Raw genomic sequence first — 20,583 nt, forward strand, 5'->3', positions numbered from 1 at the left:
GCCGATGCGTGCAAAATTGTTCTGGAAACATCGGAGGGACAGAAGGACAGCAGCACGCTTCGAGAGTTTGTGAAGGTACATTTCGGGAGAAACTTCACGAGCTAATGTAATGGTCATAACATCTTAACTGAATAAAAATATGTTAATCCGCAGCGAACGGGACAAAGACTCCGCCGGCTAGCGAACATTATGGGCTGCCGTGACAATGAGATAGTGACACCGTCACAATCTACGTCGTCGCAGCGGACGGGAGATGTCGAAGCCTCCACTGCTGACCTTGATGACAATTTGTCCACGCAGGTATTAACACAATGCCTAACAAACAATCATCTATTTTTTCCACATATTTATTACACTCTCATCCTTCTGCTGAAATGCAGGAAGGGCAGGAAGGAGATGACAACACCACGTTGAAGGCGTGGCAACGCTCCGCTATCAAGCTGAAGCCTTGAAAGCCGACCAAGCACTTTACACCTTCTGATTACGAGAAGAGAAAGAAGATTGTCTTCGATGCTGCCGATGAAGATGAGGAAGAAGAGGAGGAGGAAGAGGAAGAGGAAGAGGAAGATGAGGAAGAAGAGGAAGAGGAAGAGGAAGATGTGCAACCTAGGGAGAAAAAGAATATTAGCCTGCGTGTTGAACAAGAACTCACGCCCTGTCGGTCGGCGCTAAACTTAGCAGTTTTGTGCCTTACGTTCGGGCACTAATGTACTCGAACGCTTCTGGAACGCTACTGGATATGTATTGGACATAAATGGCTACCTCTTCACGCCCTGCCGGTGAACGCTAATATTTGAACTCTAGCGCCTTAGCGTTAGGCGCTAAACCCGCTCACCACGAGCTTAAATGGTACCGGAATGCTTCTGGAATGGGACTGGATGTATGTTGATCATGTATTTAAGCGGCTTCACGCCCTGTCGGTGGGCGCTCTTTTTACAAGTATAGCGCCTTTCCATCAGGCGCTAAACATGATGGCCTGTACGTTAAACGCTTCTGGAACAGTGCTGGACATATCTCGATCATCTATGTTAGGAGCTTCACGCCAGGAGGGAGGCGCTGTTATGGCTACCTTCGCGCCTCCCAATCGGGCGCTAAACTAGGTGACCTCGATCTTAAACGCTACTGGAACGATTCTGGAGTGGGACGGAACGCTTCACGCCAAGCCTCTGGGCGCTAAACATGCTTACAGAAAGCTCGAAAGCTACTGCACGTTTGCACAAATGAGCGGACCGATGATATCAAATCAGTACAGGGACATATTTCAGCAGAGGTACAAATTTTCAGTTCAACGTTATGTAATAATCTAGGACATTGTTCTCCAGACGTTACATAAAATACAACATAGTTGTCCACACGGTACAGAAATAACTTTCCATTTCCTGCTACTTTTGCTTGTCCGTTGCTTCCCTTACTTCCCTCTCTCTCACAGCCTGCGCAGCCCTCAGCCACCATAAAGACCTCTCACCCTTGTCCCTCTCCTCCTCGTCCCACTTGGTTGTTGCCTTCGGAGGTTGAGACGCCGCCATACCTGCAAAAACATCTCGGTTAGCTCCAAAGCACAACTTGCATTACTAAAAAGAAGAAAACATACAGAAATTTTATACATACGAAAAAGGGCCAGCTAGGTAAGAAAACATTCCACCAGTTGTTTGTTGCCTTGGAGCATGGAAGCCACGTCCACGTCGGCTCGATCTCCCACAGCTCCCCCGTTGGTTACCTCTTCCTACGGTCACACTTTGTTGCCTACGAGCGGGTTGGGGAGCACGCTGGGGGCTAGGAACGTGTTGGGTACCAACGTGTACTGTACTGCCTTGTTGGCTACCACGTACTTGGCTATGAACTTGTTGGCTACCACTTCTTTGGCTATGACCGCTACGGCTACCACAACCTTGGCTAGGTCCTTCTTGGCCACCAAATCCATGGATAGGTACTTCTTGCCTTGTGCTTCCCTCCTTTCCTTTTGATCTTTTCGTACCACGTTGCGTATTGCAACCTCTAGTATTGTGTCCCACTCCATTGCAATTTTCACATCGGGCTGAAATAGTAGGCTCATGGAATATATCGTTGACCCATTCTCGCCGACCTCCAGAAGACCAGCCATCCATGTCACCCCTAAAACGCTTTGTCTTGTGTCTTCCACTTGAGACAACTTTAAGCTCTAAATCAGGCCAAAGTTGTAGTCCGTGATACTCGGGCCACCATGATTGGTCAAGATATGGGTGAAAGCTGCCCACCCATGTGAGCTTAGTTTTCTCAATAGTAACCTCTGATTCCCTCACGGTTAGCGGATGGTTATAATCCACATGTCTTACGCGTGTTGCCGTTCGTAGGTGCGAGCAAGCCAGATGAATCAACGAGGGCCTCTTGCACGAGCACTCGCATGTTTGTAGCGAGACCTCGAACGCCCTGCCTCCATGCTGCACACCATCACTTGTTGTCCCTCCGGGCTCATTCACTTGGTAAATCCATTCATCGTTATCAAAACATACAGCGGTTTGGGAGTCTGCTTTTCTTGTCTGAAAAGTAATCAATGCATCCACCTTCGGTGGGTACATGTACTTCTTCTTTGCACTGTTCTTTCCAGCAATCTGCCTATCAGTTTCATCCGAATATTTTAGGAAATACTCGTTCATCTTGTCAAATGTGTATTGAACAATAGCCGTGACGGGCAATGCACAAACCCCTCAGAGTACCATATTGAAACATTTTGCCATGTACTTGTCATTTGACCGTACCTACGGCCCCCTTCGTCAAATGCTCGTGCCCATTTCGACCTTGAGGCCAGGTGCCTATTCAAAAATTCCAAACCCCCCGGAGAAAGATCTCGCGAAGTCAGCAATGCATTGATCAAATTTGAGAAACGACGCTCCGAATAGGCCTGACAACAATGCTTCAGATAATCCGACAACTCCTGGTTCCTACAAGCCCTGTAAAAGTTGGCAACAAAATGCCTCATGCACCATCGATGATGCAATGGAGCAAATCCAGGCAACTCAACCTCCATTGCATTCAAGATGCCTTGGTGACGGTCTGAGATGACACAAACTTCCATGTGTTGACGTATAACCTTTGTTCTCAATAGCCCTATGAACCATGCCCAATTATCGTTGTTCTCTGCAGAAACCAAAGCAAAAGCCAATGGAAATAGCCGGCTGTTGGCATCATTAGCTATTGCAACCAACAGAGTGCCCTTGAATTGTCCGGTCAGGAAAGTGCCATCCACGGAGATGACCGGCCTGCAGTGCTGAAAACCCCTTATGCACTGCTCGAAAGCCCAGAATGCACGGCCAAAGACTCGGACATTTGCACTGTTGTAAATTCTAGTTCTTTGCCCAAAAGGCTCGACCACATGAACCATGCCTGGGTTGGTATGAGCCATCGCTCCCAACAACCTAGGGAGCCGTTTGTATGCTTCCTCCCAATCACCATACAACATCTTGAATGCAGCTTGCTTGGACTTCCATGCCTTCCGTACTTCACCTTGTAATGGAAAAGAGCATCCACAAGTTCGATGACTTCCTTGATCGACATTGTCAGTAGTGACTTGATGGAATTGGAAAGCTTGTAGCCGATGAATTCGGAGGTGAGTTGGCGGTGATCTATTTTCACATCCTTGTCATCTCTGTTTTTTCCTGTACAAAGGTGAATTGCACAACAACTAGATATGTGCCATTCGGGCCCTCCTTTTAGTGGTCTTGCACGAACAATCCATGGACATCCTTCCTCCACACATTTAACCATGTAATGAAGCTTCATGTCCGCATGAATCACCTTGTATGGATGATGATACGTAACAGAGTACTCCTTTATCCAAACCTTGTATTCCAACAAAGTTCGAAACCTCATTCCCGACTGAATGACATACTCATCCTCATTCATATCCCTGTAGGAGATGGGTCTTGGTCCAAGAGCATTACCCTCGTCACCGTCTACAATGGCTTCATCTGCCAAACTAACATCGCGGAACAATGGTATTCGATGATCACGCCCTAGCACCTTGTCGTGAACTTTCACTTCTTTCGTTGTGAACCCATCCTCATCCACTTCTTCCTCGGGACCATCGTCATCTGAATCCGCAGCATAAGATCGCCCAAAAGGTAGGTCACAATCCATGTCCTCCTGCAAACAGTATGCATCCAAATCATCGATATTGTTGTCATGCAAATCATCATCCCTATCATCGCCCATGTTCTCATCATTCTTGCTTGTTGACGCATCAGAGGCCCCCTGTCCTCAACTTGGTTCATGTGAGGAGAACTTGTTGTTACAACATGAGATTCCTTTCGCACAGGACTTACGATGTGCAAAACTGCCATCAACCTTCCTTCCAGCGATTAACTCTGAATGCTTGCTACCGTCCACTTGGTTCATGTCTGCCGGATTACTTGTTTCACATTCGCCTGCCTTCGAACAGGACTTGAAATGTCCAAACTGCCGTCAACCTTCCTTGTAGCGAATAACTCAAGAGCCTTGTCTTGTGATGCCGCCACCGTCTCTTTGTATGCGGCCCATCGTTGCTCGGAAGATATGCGCATTGTCTTCCATCGGAGGTGACTGCCGAACCCAACATTCAGTCTTCCCTCCAACTCCACCACAACATTTGGATCCATCCATTCCAACTCAATCCGCACTGCTTCCAATAGCTCTCTATAGGTAGGACTACAATCGAAAACCAAGTCTCTCTCCTCCACATCCGACTTTTCATTGCCTCCCAAAAAAGCATCTTTGTTCACGTAATGAACATGAACTATTCTTGACATCTATAAAAAGATTACAACGGAAAACTATCGTCAAGGCCCTGAGGAGTATAAACTATCAGCTTAATGGTTCCAATTACCTAGTAACCTAAATTAACGTAAATTACGATTCTCACTCAGATCTAGGTTACATCCATCAAATCTTGGCTTTGGATTCATCCATCAAATCTTGGCTTTGGATTCATCCCTATGATGTCAACACATTAAAACAACAAACCTAACTCAACCCTAGCCTTTGGATTCAATTAACCTAACTGTATCGAAACCTAGCTAAAGAAATCCAACAAATCCAACAAAAACCTAGCTAAAGAAAGGAAAGGGGGGTACCTTGCTGCACTTCGTATCGGGGTTGGGGGGGAACTCGACCCACCGAGCCGCCTCCGATTCCACGATCTTGGGGGGATGGTGCACACCGCCGTCTATTCGTCCGTGCGTGCGAGCACCCTGCGTGCAAGAATCGACTGGAGCTAGGTCCGTGCGCCCGCGTGGAAGAAGCTAACCATATAAGGCTCTGTTATCATGTAGCACCTTAAGAGAAGGCGCTACATGTTACTGTCTAACGCCTTACCGTAAGGCTCTACATAACCTTCCGTGCGGGGCCGGGAAGCGCCACGCTGGCTCGGACTTGCCACGTTGGCTGGCCCCATAGTGCACAAGTAAGCGGCGCTATGGAAGGGAGTATAACGCCTAAACGTCGGGTGCTGAGCAAAAGGTTTATCCCTGTGAAAAAGTTTCGTCCGGAGTTCATCTGATGAAATAATTACGGCCCGAGGTCTATTTTGTCGAACCCAACGAACCATGCTTGCACCAATAATGGTGTGTAAGTTATATCTGGACTGGAACTTGGGATGGAAATGTGTGCCACTAGCTTCCAGTTTCCTGTTTTGGACCTCGGCCCCAGCACACCAGCAATTCAGCATGCATGGCACTGCTGCTGCTGCTGCAGCTCTTGCTAAGACTGAAGGTGTCTGTATGATAAGAGAGTGAGAGCTAGGGAAAGAGAGTTTGGCAGATGCTGTTGGATGGAACTCTTCATGGGCGTGTAGTGTAGATGCTATGCTACCAATAAGGACTCTCTGGATTTGGCCGGCAGGCGCACACTCTCATGTAACGCCATCAGGGAGGCGCTGGCTGTTCATGGAGACTATAACGTACTGCAGTTTGCTGCTGCTGCTCGACAAACTGCAGGGACATTTTTCTCTGCACGTTTTGTTTCTTGCACGGCCTGAATTTTCCAAGGATGATGAGTGAGCAGGGTAACCAAATGGCTGACAAGACTCAAGAGGTTCCTTGTTTTCTTTCTAGAGATCTGCCACAGCAGAAGGATCGAGGAGCTATAGTGAGTGGCCTCACCACAATGGATTCTCTTGGATCGTGTTCAGAATCTGTTTTACCGAGTAAATTACATGAATAGAGACGATTGTAACACAAAGCCACATGATTTGGAAGGAGAAAAAAAAACCTGACTGCTAGTTTTTGATGTAATCTGTTGCCGGTCTTCATCTCTTGACATGAAAACTGACCCACATGCATGCAAGTCCTCATGTGGTGCGGACAGACCAAGCAAAGCATGGGCGACGTAAAGACACGGTCCGTGCGGCGCAGATGAAGAACGATGCTGATCCCTCCGAAATTTGAAAAAGATTTAGGATCGGAGGAGGGAGTAGCATTTACCCATTCCGCGGCCAGCAATCAAAATCCAAACTAATTTCCTCTCAAGCAATGATTAACATGCGGGACAAGGCAAGTAGTTTAACGTACCGTACAATTACTTATTCGTGTGATTTTGCAAATTGTCCATATTTGGTTACCAAAGTTCACAAAGAAAAGTTTCTAGCCCTTCTGTACATGTATGGCTCTTGTTCTGAAGGGTAACAAGTATGTTCTTTCATAATTTTTCACAATTCCTAGATGTGATTCTACGAAGTTTTTTTACTCCCTCCAATTCATAATACTACTTGTAAGTTAATACAACTTTATACAGAAACACATATTATGGATCGAAAGAAGTACTTAATAAAAGGCTCAGACCAAGAATTTTTGAACTCAAACAGTTAGAAAACGGTACATAAGGAGTCACAGCCTGAGAGTGGTATAGGCTAGAATGCCATAATTTTGTTTAAGAATTGGCATGGGGCTGTATAGATTACTAATTCCTCCATTTCATACAGGTTGGCATATTTTGTTTCGTTAAGACAAATCTTCGAGCAATGATACTTTATTAGTATGTATTTTTTCTACATGACATTTATATAAATAGATTCGTCTTTAAAAGTTCTTGTTAATAATCATGATTCCGTATCATAAAAGCTACATATTAATAGAGTAATTTTTAGTCAAAATCTTGTCTTAATCATTTTCATGAAATGAAGGGAGCAAGATTTAAGAATAGTGTAAGGTGGGATGCATCAAATGGGTTTTGGTCCCGGGTAATAAGCTGCCAGTACTAGTCAGGGACGCCACGGTCATTCATGATTCATCACACGTCCAATCGAAAACCGGTACGAATGACACCCTACACTAGCCTAGCTAGCTCAAGAAAAGGCTGCTTTCTTTGGCTCATTGCTCGTTCCCCTCCCTCCTCCTCCTCCTACGTCAAATCACTCCCCCGCTCTCTCTGTCTTCACCCCACCACCATCATTGCCGATCGATCATGCCCAGTTGCCAACGCCAAGGCTCATCACTCCCACATCCATCTCCTCCTCCCACTTGAATCCATCCACTGCCTTCGTCATTCCTCCCCGCATCTGCCGTCGTTCCAACAATTCTCCACACCGTATAGAGAATATTCAGAGGTCAAGAGATATCCAGAGCTTGGCATGAAGTGCATCAAGATTCTCATACTGGTCTCCCTGATCCCTCTGGCGCTGAGGGGGGCGTCGTCGTTTCTCGGCGACGCCGTCCACGTCGTCCCAGCACCTTCATCTGAGCAGCACTCCAACTCCCGTGGCAGCAGCAGCTTGAGCGTCTCGGCGGCTCCGGCACGAGTGGAGCAGCAATGGAGGCAGCGGCGGAGGACGATGGGCCAGGCCGTTTTCGCCCCACGGCGGTTCGGCGGCGGCGGCGGCGGCGGCGGGTTCTTCCGGGACGACAAGAGGTTCGCGCCGACGGGGTCCAACCCGCTGCACAACCTCTGACTCTGACCGGCCGGCCCATCAATGGCCTCGGTTCAGCATCGCTTTGTTTCGAAATTTATCTGTAATGTCATGTCATTTTCTTCTTGTACATATACGGGTCCGTCGAATTAATTATTGGGGTAGTTATAAGTATACTGTTTTGCTTATTAGATTTAAAAAAGTCGGGAGCTTAATCTGATTTGGATGCCTATTTCTGCTTGGTTGTTTTTCATGTCTGTTGGCAATTTGGTCTGGAAGGTTATGATGAACCAAGTGTACCTTTGCATGCATGCCCCCGTTGGTTTCAGAGCATGCTTAAGTAACGTACAAGCTAAATTGTTGAAGTTGGAACAGAGCTAAAATTGTTGAAGCTGGAAGAGGTAGGTAAGTCGTAACTCTGGTTTTGTAGTAAAAAAAAAAACTTGAATAGTTATTTCCGGTCACTATGATCCCTAAATTTTCTTAGACGGAAAGATCCCTCCCTATTTGGATAGGTTGAGAGTGCTAGGTAGAAAATACGAAGTACTTCCTCGGTTCTTAAATTCTTACATGGGAGTACTTAAAGTGGTATTGTTATGATACACTTTATTTGCATGTTAGGGGTTTAATATGAACAAGAATAACTTGATAAAAGTTGCTCTTTTGCCTGATATAACTAGATATTCGATATGTCAATTCCAAAAGGGATGCGGGTAGGACAGCCCACTTGTAATTCATTTTGCAAATCTCCTGTTCAAATTTTCAACAAAAATTTGAATAGAAGATTTAAACCGATATCAACCTTATGGAGACCAAGGAAATATACTGTGACGGCGTGACCTTCCGAGCTATTTTAAACTTATTCCTTACATTTCATAATTTTTGATGCAAGTTTTTTCTAGATACTAGACAAAATTGGATCAAAAATTATAAAACGGATGGACCAGCTTATTGGAAATATACCGAGGAGACGTCCTATGACGCCGAGGTCAGTAACATCCAAGCAGCAAACAGTAGCCTGTGACAGAATGAGACCCATTGGCTCGATCGATGCATTCAGGTGACTAGAGATAGCTCGCCAGAAAGCCAGAAAAGGTGGCGACTGCGGTGCAACGCAGGTAATAAAGCTGCGGAGATCCGCCATGAACCGACACCTGATTGGCCCTGCAACCCTCCGCTTCAAAAAAGCGTCCGCTGCGACCATGGAATAACCGATGGATAGGCCGTGAAACCCGTCTGGATCCTGGCCCAATTCTCAGGTGCATGCTTTTAGAGCCGTCACATTACACTGACATTTGTTTTCTTATAGATATGTAGTAGTAAATGGTACTGTGATCCTTTTCCTCGTCTTGAAAATTGTCAGTTGATAAGATCATCGCAGCGTGAGATCTCGGTCCATTTGAAAAAAACAGAAGTCGAGCCGAAACTATTTAACTCGGCGCAAAATTATTTCATAAATCTAACCTATTTGTTCAGCGTCCAACATCACGGCGCTATCCTCCATAACTCACCGCCTCTACGCGAGGCGTTATCTCCTGGTCAGGATGGAGAAGCCCAGGCAGCGTGTGTAGTGCCTAAGGCACGGGCACTATACTCAAAGGTTTCACGCCTGACAGCTGGGAGCTATGCTATTTAAAATTTGAGGCGGATTTCCGTTTCGTCTGAGAGAGCAAGCAAATTTTTTAAGTCCATGGGTTTCTCTCTTTCTGTTCTGCCTCTGCTCCGCTCTAACCGAAGCCGCCGCCACAGGCCGCACCTGCCGCCGCCGTCGGTAGATTTGGATGCTTCATTGAAGCGATGCTGACGCTGTCCTGACTAACCGGAGCACCTACGTAAGTAACGCGGAATACAGATCTCAAATCACTGTACTTTGTTACTACGATATACCAAGGTGAGGATTACGTCTTTTTACCACCATAGTGTAGGCATACGAAGATTAATGAAGTTTGATCGTAGATAGAATCAATAGCCAGCATTATAGATTTTCCAAACGACATGCAGACTGTGGTTGTATCTATTGGCTATTGCCGTGTTGACGCTTCAAGTCTACACGTACGGAACTGTATCTATCTAGATGTATTTTGAAAGGAGATATTATGTCTTAGCATAATTACAGTATTTTTATGGATTGATCAAAGACTTGAGTATGGATATTAAATTTGGATGATCATTGATACTGCTCATCGCCGATCATTGATAGAGCTGTTTATGTCCAAAAATATTAGTGAGTCATTCAGTCAACTTCAATAGTGTGGTTTAGCGTCCACGAATTAGGCATGTTTCTAGCACGACAGTGTGCTCTTGATAATTGATATGATGCTAGGGTGTGGAGCTCTCCACACATGACTCAAACAAGAGGTCTGATTAGCTATGATGGTTTAGCTGGATGATTCCATTGCTGCGGCTCCTGCAGCCTCTGCTGCAACTCGGCGTAGCTCCTATGCTTAGCAGGAGGGAGTATGTATGGATATACACATGCATGCAAGATCTTCTTTGTGCCGTGAAACACTAGGTGAAATTTTCCTAGACAGAGATGCAAAAAGTTAATGCATGGGACATGACCATAGCTCCCAGCTCCTAGGCGCTAAGCTCGTGGGTATAGCGCCCGAGCCTCAGGCGCTACACAACCGTGTGTGGGGCCTGAGTTGGCCACGCTGGCAGCCGATTGCGCCTTGCGGAGAGGCGCTGAGATATGAAGAATATCGCCATGCTGTCGGACGCTGAACAAAAGAATTAGATGCGTGAAATAATTTTGCGTCTAGTTCATTCTCTAAAATAGTTTTGGTTCCAGCTCCGTGCGATCTCGAGACGCGCTCCTCTTCCTGGGGCAATGATTCTGTCGTTGAATCCGTGCAGTCAATGGCGATCGATGCATGCACTGAAAACGACAGTCCGGGAAAAGCTAATCATTGGAAAAGACAGTGTTCAACAGCAGCAACAGGGATTTGGCAAGTCGGGAAATCACCTCACCGGCCGGCCTCTTCAAGGCTTGGGATTCATCAGGGGAGCTAGCAAAAGTAGGAACCTTTGGGAAACCTGAAATCACGGCCCATGAATTGGAGAAACTTTGAATTTCAGGACAGCATGAATGAATCTTCATCGATGGAAGGAATCGAGTACTCTCTCCGTCCAAACAAAATATGTTTAATTTTTGATCAAATTTGAATGCATCTATATACTAAGTCATGTCTAGATACATCTAAATTTTGATAAACTTGAGACATCTTTTGGTGGACGGAGGGAGTAAAAGAGACGAGGAACAAATTCCGCGGAACAGGGGAAATGGAGAATGATGCTGTTTTGCCGTGAGGACGCATGCATTATTAGTTTTGGTTAAAATGGGATCCGAAGATAAGTTCTTAATTTGAGATGTGCTTCGGTGCACTCTTTTTCGATTCCAAAATGTTTGGGTGAACCATGGTACTTGCTCTAGATATCATCAGGATTTTCATAAGAATCTGTGTCATTTGACTTCAAAAAAAAAATGAAGGGACTTCAACATGATAATTACCTCGAGTCCTGATTAGCATACAAAGCATGCATGTTGGCACATTTTCGCAGACAAAATATGGTACGAAATATTCTCTCCGTTCCATAATTCTTGTCGAAATATTACATATATTTAGACACTTTTTAGGAATAGATACATCCATATTTAGACAAATTTGAGACAAAAATTATGGAACGGAGGTATTAGTTAAGAATCTTGCAAAAAACATGCATGTTGGTACAAAATCATCAAGTCACTAAAAGTAACAAAGAAAAAAAATGTCACTCCCGGGCGGTGGCTCGGGCTGCCAGGGGCCTGTCTCCGCCCCTGATTCCGAAGAAAGGATTTCTTCTTCATTAGTTCATGGTTTTTACTGCAAATTAATGGTGTAGATAAAAACTTACCCTTGACTTACGGAGGGTTGCACTTGCACGGGTCAATTTAGATGGGAAAAACACTTGACTGGTCTGCCCGTGTGCATTTTTGGACCCATTATTAAGTGTGGTTTAGATGGGATCTCTGCCGAATAGGGGATTCTGCAGAACAGAGGAATGATGCTGTTCCTGTGTAAGGACTGCTCCATTGTTAGTTTTGGTTTAAATGGGATCTGAATATAAGGGTTTTTTTTAAGTGCCAAAAGTTTTTTGACGGGCAAGTGCCAAAAGTTTCACACGAGACTGTCCCACAAATGCTACAATGAAGATACCATCCGTGAATCAGGGTACCTATTTTTTTTAAGTAAAGACGGTTGTTTTCGTCGTTCGATTAGCAAAAAAAAAAACTTTACAGACAACTGAACCCGTAGGATCCAATAAGAGAGAGCGAGGAGGGGAGAAAAGGAAACAAAAAGCCCAAGAGGCTAGCTAGCTGTCTCCCAGGTCAATTGAGGATGCCAACACGTGGCTCTTGATGTCCTCCCAAACTAAGAAAGCAACCTCTAAAACGGACAAGTCCTTGTAGCGGAAGACGCGTCTGTTCCGTTCCTTCCAAATCCCCCACCACATTGCAATTAGTCTTCCACTAAGCGCCCGATTCTCCTTCTTGGGGAGGCCATGGCTCATGCCGTCTCAGTGAGCATTAATGTTGTAGCAAGAGGAAGCGCCGTCGTCCGTGAGGAGCTCCAAGCTTGGATGAGGTTCCAAACCTCCGTGATGAAGCTGCAGTGTGTGAAGACATGGAATTATTTGGTTCCTTGGTGTAGCCACTTGAAGATGGTACCAACGGAACCAGTACAGACGATGTGCCGAAACCAAATAATTCCACGTCTTCACACGCTATAATAAGTACAGATAGGGATCCAATAGGCAGTCACGCTGGATGACCCACAAAAATATTACAGTAGCAGTGATCTTTCATTTATTAAAACAGCATCATTACTAAAATCCTACAGCAAGCACACACTGCCACTAGAATCTATGCCTTGAGCAGCCTATGCACACCCAGAAGTAGAAATATTTCTAGGTGATGGAAGATTTGTAGGCCACGAAATCGACGACACGTCGAAGAAAGCGAGCTAAAGAGCAAAAGGAGAATATATGTCGTATATGTTCCTTGTTACAAAGGCTACAATTCCAGTTTAGTTTTGCTAGGTTGTCTTTTTATGAAAGTAGCCACACGATAGAGGTACCAAGCAGGAAGCAACAAAGATTTTCATATTGAGGGAAATCGTAAGCGTGAAATGGACGATTCCTTTTTGCAAGATCTGCACATGAAGATCGAAAGAACCGAAAATGGAGGCAGGTCCGTATAAGTGGCGTCATCCCAATCACGTAAATCGGTCTATCACCTGTTGAACCAGCTCTTACTGGGTCGATGTACAAGAATGACCTTCCTTGTATGCTACCTGGCCTTCTGGCCTTTTCTCTTCGCCCTTAATCAATGAAAGACAGCGCCGCTGCGTTTCGTCAAAAAAAAAATGACCCACGGTACATGTTGCAGTTTTTTCGAAAATTAGAATCTTTTATTGATCTCAATGTTATATCGAGCGATACAATCACAGAGTATCACACCCCCGGTGTCTGCGCCGAAACGCACACAGCCAAAAGTACCGAACAAACTTATTACAATGAAAGAAATATAACGACTCAAGCAGCCTCAAGGCGGAGACTAGACCGCCATCAAAACCCATGGTGGGTAAAAATATCCCTGATGACTTGTTCCAGCTTGTTGCACCCCATCAAAGCCAGTTGACGATCCGCCGGCTTGAGGAGTATAGAACAAGTACGGAGCCATTGCGTGCAAGAATACAAAATGGAGTGTCGAGATTGCGTGTCGCTGCCCGACGCATCGCCTTAGCCATAGAGTCCTCGTCCGCAGGAATAACACCACAAGGCAACGGGGTGTTGGTACGCTCGCTGCGGCGTAGCGAGGCCGTACCCGGAATAGACAACGCGGACGCCACCACCGCGGCCGCCAACGGAGGTAGCGAGGTAGGCGAAGCAACGCGAGGTGAGGTTGTCGAAGCGGCACGTGGAGAAGCAGGCGAAACAGGCACTGTAGTCTTCCTTGTCGGCCCAACAGCCGAGGCCAGCTGCATGCGCACCGAGCCAGCGCCCACACCTGCAGCAGTGGCTTGCGTGCCCTCGCGTCTGAATTTCGATAGAATTGACCCAAAACACAAAGAAATTTGAAAATGGACTCCTAGCGAAACTATTTCACAAAACTGACCCTTTGGTGTAGCGCCCGCATACCGGGCGTTATACCTACACTATAACGCCCTGCGGCCGGGCGTTACACCGGTGCCAGCGTGGCGTCCCTGTCCAGCGTGGCCACGCCGGGGACCCACGGCAAGCCACTATAGCACCTCGTCCATAGGCGCTATAATGGTAGTTTAGCGCCTCGTCCACGGGCGCTATAATGGTAGTTTAGCGCCTATAGCGCCTCGTCCACGGGCGCTATAATGGTAGTTTAGCGCCTCGTCACCAGGCGCTATACCCCCCTGCCCTAAAGCGGCCGAACCGCTCGGACCAGAGGCGGAAACACAGAAGGGTTCACGCACAGCCGTTAGAACACAGCGGCGGCGGCGGCGGTTCCCCTCGAAATCTCTCCCCCGATTCGTCCCAATCTCCGTGGAATCCGTTCGGATCGGCTCCCCCCAGGTATTCTCCTCCGATCCCCTCTGTTTCCTCCGCATTTTGCCCTAGGAATTTCTCTACATTGAGGCTTCGAGGGTTAGGATCCCCTCTGTGTTGCCACCAAGTAATTTTCCACATGATACACATTTACATGGCTAAACTTGGTCTTATTGGTACAAAGCTCCAGTTCAGTGCTACCAATTGATACATCAGTGGAAGATGCAACATGCATTCGTGTCACAAAATTTCAACGGCACACATTAACAAGATATGCAAAAAATTGATTGAATTTCCTACGGTTTTACTGTGGACAGTAGCTAGAGATTTTTGAATTAGTAAATATTTTTCTGATTTGTGAAAAGTTGGCTGAAATACTTGACTACTATCTAAACTTTAGGTCGAGCCCAATTTTCAGGTACAAATGTCTAACTTTCAACGCCCATGATACTTGAAAATTAAAAGCGTTTAAGCATTGCACTGTCTTGTTCCCCTTGTACATGCAAGATAGGACCTCCTGTCACACACACATATATGTATACAAAAATCTAGTAACTGAGCAAGGACTGAACTACACATGCACCTCCTGTCACACACACATATATGTATTTGTCGGTGTTCTTCAAGTAGAACGGAAGTTAGGCAATAAGTTGTAGACTCAAATGGAAGTTCATGAGTTGGTATATCTTATAAACTACAAATGGCACAACAAGACTGACTTGGCTACAGTCCTTACCATGAGAGAATTGTAGTTTTGTGGAATGGCTCTTTTCCATGCATGTGGGATGGCTATTATAATCAATTAATTTGTGTAAATTGTTACAACTATTTGGAAGTACGGGTGTCCCATTCGTTTGTTAATATGTCTTAATTGGAACATGTAGGATGGCGCTCCTAATGGATCACTACGACATGGCTCACCGTGGGCGTTTGCTACGGGATGAAGAAATGGTAATGAGCATTTACATGTTTCTTTTTTGTCATTGTTTTGTTCCAAATGTGTAAGTGAGACGATCTTAACTTTAATTGCTTTTGTACTTGTTTTGTAGGATCTTGGATCCCTCAAACTTCAGTCTCACGGTGCCTCCTCAGGCTCCATGTCTTACGATGAGCAGTGCAGTACACACCGTTCATCTTGAGGACAGGGCTCCTTCCGTTCATCCATATGGTGACCCGGTCGACACCAGCCATGAACGCTTGTGCAATCACCGCGCTTGTCGACCGGTGGAAGCCTGAGACCCACACTTTTCACCTCCGGACCGGTGAGATGACTGTCACTCTTCAGGACGTGTCCATGATCCTGGCACTCCCCATCGGCGGGAAACCAGTGTGTATCAACACAACCTCTTCGGGATGGCGCCAGCAGATGGCGGATCTTATTGGTTGGGCACCAGAGGCCCCTGAGGACCCCGCTAACGACAGAGTGCCAGCGGGAGCAACGTACACTTGGATAGTTGAGAACTTCTCCGAGTGCCCCGAGGATGCTGCCATCGAGGTGGTTGAGCAGTACGCACGAGTATACGTGTGGTATGTCATCACACGCACTCTCTTTGCTGACGGGGGTGGCAGGACAGCTCAATGGCATTGGCTGAAGGCCTTGACCGTATGGGACTCCAATTGGAACTGGGGCACAGCTGCACTTGCCTACCTTTACCGGCAGGTAATAAATATTTCATTGTTGTTTCTATGTGCAATGACCTTTGATGACATGTCTTAATTTATTTCCTGATTGCCTCTTGTTTTAGTTGGACGATGCTTGTCGTAGGAGCAAACCAGACAGCGGCATAGGTGGTCCATTGCTTCTACTGTCTGTCTGGAGCTGGGAACGCTTCCCCGTTGGACGCCCGGAAATGTTGGCATTCAACGATTGGGACGATGAAGAAGACCCGCTGCGGAGACCCACTTGGGCTTACAGGTGGGACCGTACGAGAGAAAACTGGAACGACACTAAACTTTTGTACAGGCAGTACACGAACGAGTTCGACACTTTAACCCCTGAGCAGGTAAATATTGTTATTGCATAAAATTATTATGATTTCCGTGCTCTATGCTCACTGAACATTGCGATGCTTGTTATATGTTTAAGGTGGAATGGGAGCCATATGGTAGTGGGGACGATTTCGGAGTCCCATTCGATTATGAGCTAAACCCGAAGTGCTTGGAAGAAAGACATCTGTGGTTGATGCGATGTCCAATGATATGCTTGTGGGCGGTTGAACTTCATCAACCACAACGTGTGATGCAACAGTTTGGGTTGTTCCAGACGAATCCCCCAAAGTGGAAGGACACAAACATACAGCTACATGAGTAAGTTTTTGTTGTTCTCATTAAGCTTTCCGGTGTTACCTTTTTACCGATATAATATGGTGCCTTCCAAATATTTGTAGGCTTGATAGGAAAAAACAGAAGAGCAAACAAAACTGGCCTAAGGAACATAGGGTGCATGTGGACAAGTTCAAAAGGTGCTTGGCCAAGATGGAGAATGGTGAAGGAACGCCCCAACGGCCGGCAAATCCTGATGCATTTAACAACTACCTTCGTTGGTATCTTCAGAACACCAGAGCGGAGATTTGCCGGCCCGCGTATAGCCATGAGATTTTGGAAGAGGACAGCCTATTCGACGAGGCTGCAAACACGGAGTACAACAGGCTTGTAAAGGATGGGAGGCAAACATCATATGCGAATGTCTTGCACTTTGTGGTAACGGTGTTATGCTTCTCCAGTCTTTTGTGTATTTCCAATATTTTGTTGTTACACATTAATATTTTCCTCATTTCAGCGTGATGAGATCAGGAAGGACGCCGACAGAACAGAGATAGCTCTCGATGAAACTCCTCACGGGAAAAACGGGGAGAGTGCACTAAGGAAGTTTATGAAGGTGCGTGCTTCTCTAGTCTTTTGTATTTGCATATATGTGAACCGAGAAATCAATTTTTCATTTCTGAACAATACAGTGGCAGGGCAATAGGCTACGGCGGTTAGCCAACCTGATAGGAGGTTGCCGTGACCGCGAGATGTCATCGTCAGCACTCTCAAGTTCGTCTTCACCCACCGATGCTGAGGAAGATGTGCAAGATGACTTGTCCAATGAGGTTTGAATTTTACTTACATTAATGCAATTGGGTTTGAATTCTGCTTACGTTAATGCAGTTGTGCTCACATTGTGCTTACATTTATGCAATTGTCATGGCAATCGAATGCAGGAAGGACGATCTGTGGGTGACGACACCACATTAGGTGATTATCAACGTTCAATCCCTAAGCAGCAGCGTGGAAACAAGGGAAATGGACCCCACAGATTTACACCATCAGATTATTCGACGAAAAAGAAGAAGGTGGCCGTTCATTCCGACAGTGAAGATGAGGAAGCTACAGAGGAAGCTACTTTCAGCTCAAGGAGACGGATGAGGGGCATCTCGGAAGAAGAGCAAGAAGGAGAGGAAGAGGAAGAGGTACATGAAGATGATGAAGACGCGAAACCACCCCGATGGAGGAAGAAGTTGGCTTCGAAGAGAGGAAGAGGGTCTAGGAAGTAGATGTGTCTTTACATAACTTTCATGCTACTCGTTGGTGCTACTTGTTGAACTATTATAACTCTATTTCGTGTGCTCTCAGACTAGTTGAATATAAGTCTACTTTTGTTACTCTGGTGCTAAGCTACTAGAACTGTGCATGTGAACGATGAACTGTGTATGTGAACTGTGATTTACATGTGAACTTTTATTACAGGTATTAGAACTGTTATGAAACTGTTCTGTGTAAAATTAATAGGTATAGCGCCCAACCACCGGGCGCTAACAGGGATGTGTAGCGCCAAAGCCCTGGGCGCTACACACTGACTTGGAGAAATTTCAGCCCCAAAACGGTACTGAACCCTTCTGTTGCCTAATATGTATAGCGCCCATACACCAGGCGCTAACGTAGAGGTGTAGCACCCGCTCCTTCGGCGCTACAAACTGACTTGGAGAAATTTCGGCCACAAAACGGTACTGGACCCTTCTGTTGCCTAAAATTAATATGTATAGCGCCCATACGCCAGGCGCTAATACGGAGGTGTAGCGCTCGCTTTTTCGGCGCTACAAACTGACTTGGAGAAATTTCGGCCCCAAAACGGTACTGGACCCTTCTGTTGCCTAAAATTAATATGTATAGCGCCCAGACGCCAGGCGCTATCACGGAGGTGTAGCGCCCGCTCCTTCGGCGCTACAAACTGACTTGGAGAAATTTCGGCCCCAAAATGGTACTGGACCCTTCTGTTGCCTAAAATTAATATGTCTAGCGTCCAGACGCCAGGCGCTATCATGGATCTGTAGCGCCCGTTCCCTTGGCACTACACACTGACCTGGGCAAATTCAAACAAACAGCTGTTGGAATACAAACAGCTGTTGCAAATTCAAACAAACAGCTGTGATGCAACAGACAGATTGATATACATAACAACACATATAAAATGTTCACACTCGGAATCTATAATGTCCTGAATCAAATGGTGCATCACAACTCATAGTTCAATGCAGATTACAAATTCTAATTCGTAGTTCATAGTTCAATACATATTACAAATGTTGATTCAGGAAAAAGGAGTAAACTGCATGGACAAGAGTCTATTGGGTCGAACAAGGACCCTTTCCCTTCCTCTCCCTCTCCTTCAGCTTTGCTACATCGTCGAGTGCCGTTGCACGACTAGCCTCACGAACCAGCTTCTCCTTCCATTCCTTCTCCTCCCTCTCCCTCTTCTTGGCGGCTTCTTTCTCAGCCCTTTCCCATGACTCAGTTAATTTCCTTACTTGTTCTTTCTTCCTAAGCTCAGCTTGTTGCTTCAACCAAGTTTCCCGGCTCCAACTGTACATGTGCGCCTCAAATCTCATTCGAGAATCCTCTTGAACTTCCTCACTATGCTTCCTAATTCTTTCCTTCTCCCTCTCCCTTGCTTCCTGCTCTTTCACCTTCATCTCAGCTGCCTTCCACCACCCTAGCCTCTCACCCTTGTCCCCCTCCTCTTGTCCCACTTAGGTGGCGCCTTCGGAGGTTGAGTACCGGCCATACCTACAAAATGTGCAACGTATATGTTAGTTTTGGTAATGTAGCATCATAATGTATATATTACGGAAACAAATATGTAGTGGAATAAAGAAATTCTTGCGGAAACAAATATTTAGTGGAATAAAAAAATTCTTACGAAAACAAATATGGAATGGAATAAAGAAATTCTTACGGAAACGGTCCTGATAGGTATACAATCATACCACCACCCCGGTTGACAACTTGTTGCCTGGGAGCTTGAAATGTATGTCTCCCTCGTGTCCCTCTTTGTTGGCTACCAGTACCTCGTTGGCGACCTCTCCCTCGGGTACGTCCCGGTTGCCTAGAACCATCTCGTGTACTTCCTTGTTGCCTAACTCCTTGGCTAGGACCTTATTGGCTAGAACCATCTCATGTACTTCATTGTTGGCTAACTCCTTGGCTAGGACCTTGTTGGCTAGAACCATCTCGTGTACTTCCTTGTTGGCTGCCACCAAGTTGGCTTGGAGCTTGCTGGGCAGTACCTTGTTGGCTGCCACCATGTTGACTTGTGCTTGCCGCGTTCCTCTTCGATCGTTTTCTAGATTGCTGGCTGTTGCAACCTCTAGTGTTGTGTCCCTCCAAGTTGTAATCTCCACACCTTGATCTTTCAGAAGGCTCCTCGAATATATTGGTGCCCATTTCTCGGCGGCCGCCACCACCCCATCCGTCCATGTCACCCCTAAGACGATTGGTTTTCCGTCTACCTCGTGAAACCACCTTCAACTCTAGATCGGGCCATATCGGAATTCCATGATACTCAGGCCACCGCGATTGGTCAATGTATGGGTGAAATCTACTTTCCCATGTCTTTCTCGTGGTATCGATCGAGTACTCGGACTCCCTCACGGTCAGCGGATTGTTAACATTGACATTTCTAAGTCGTGCCGCCACCTGCAAATATGAGCACGCAAGATGCAGCAACGATGGTCTCATGCACGAGCACTCAGATTTCGTTAACGAGACCTCGAAACTCCTGCCTCCATGTTGCACACCATCGCTTGTGCTGCCTCCAGGCTCGTTTACTTGGTAAATCATTTGATCATTGTCAAAGCATACAAGCTTTAAAGTGTGCGCCTTCCGTGACTGATATGTCAACCAATGATCAA

At 46.1% G+C, this 20,583-nt stretch overlaps 1 protein-coding gene and 1 pseudogene across 1 annotated transcript; both read left to right on the plus strand.

Annotated features, from left to right (window-relative positions):
• Positions 1 to 7,241: 7,241 nt before the first annotated feature.
• Positions 7,242 to 8,163, plus strand: LOC100833376. The gene has a single exon (XM_003566449.4). It carries the CDS (start codon positions 7,265 to 7,267, stop codon positions 7,892 to 7,894), a length of 630 nt encoding a protein of 209 aa, XP_003566497.2. The 5' UTR covers positions 7,242 to 7,264; the 3' UTR covers positions 7,895 to 8,163.
• A 4,231-nt stretch (positions 8,164 to 12,394) lies between these two features.
• On the plus strand, positions 12,395 to 18,149 carry LOC100833678 (annotated as a pseudogene).
• Positions 18,150 to 20,583: the final 2,434 nt, after the last annotated feature.

The sequence above is a fragment of the Brachypodium distachyon genome, chromosome 2 (genome assembly GCF_000005505.3).
Source record: "Brachypodium distachyon strain Bd21 chromosome 2, Brachypodium_distachyon_v3.0, whole genome shotgun sequence".
Lineage (NCBI taxonomy): Eukaryota > Viridiplantae > Streptophyta > Magnoliopsida > Poales > Poaceae > Brachypodium > Brachypodium distachyon.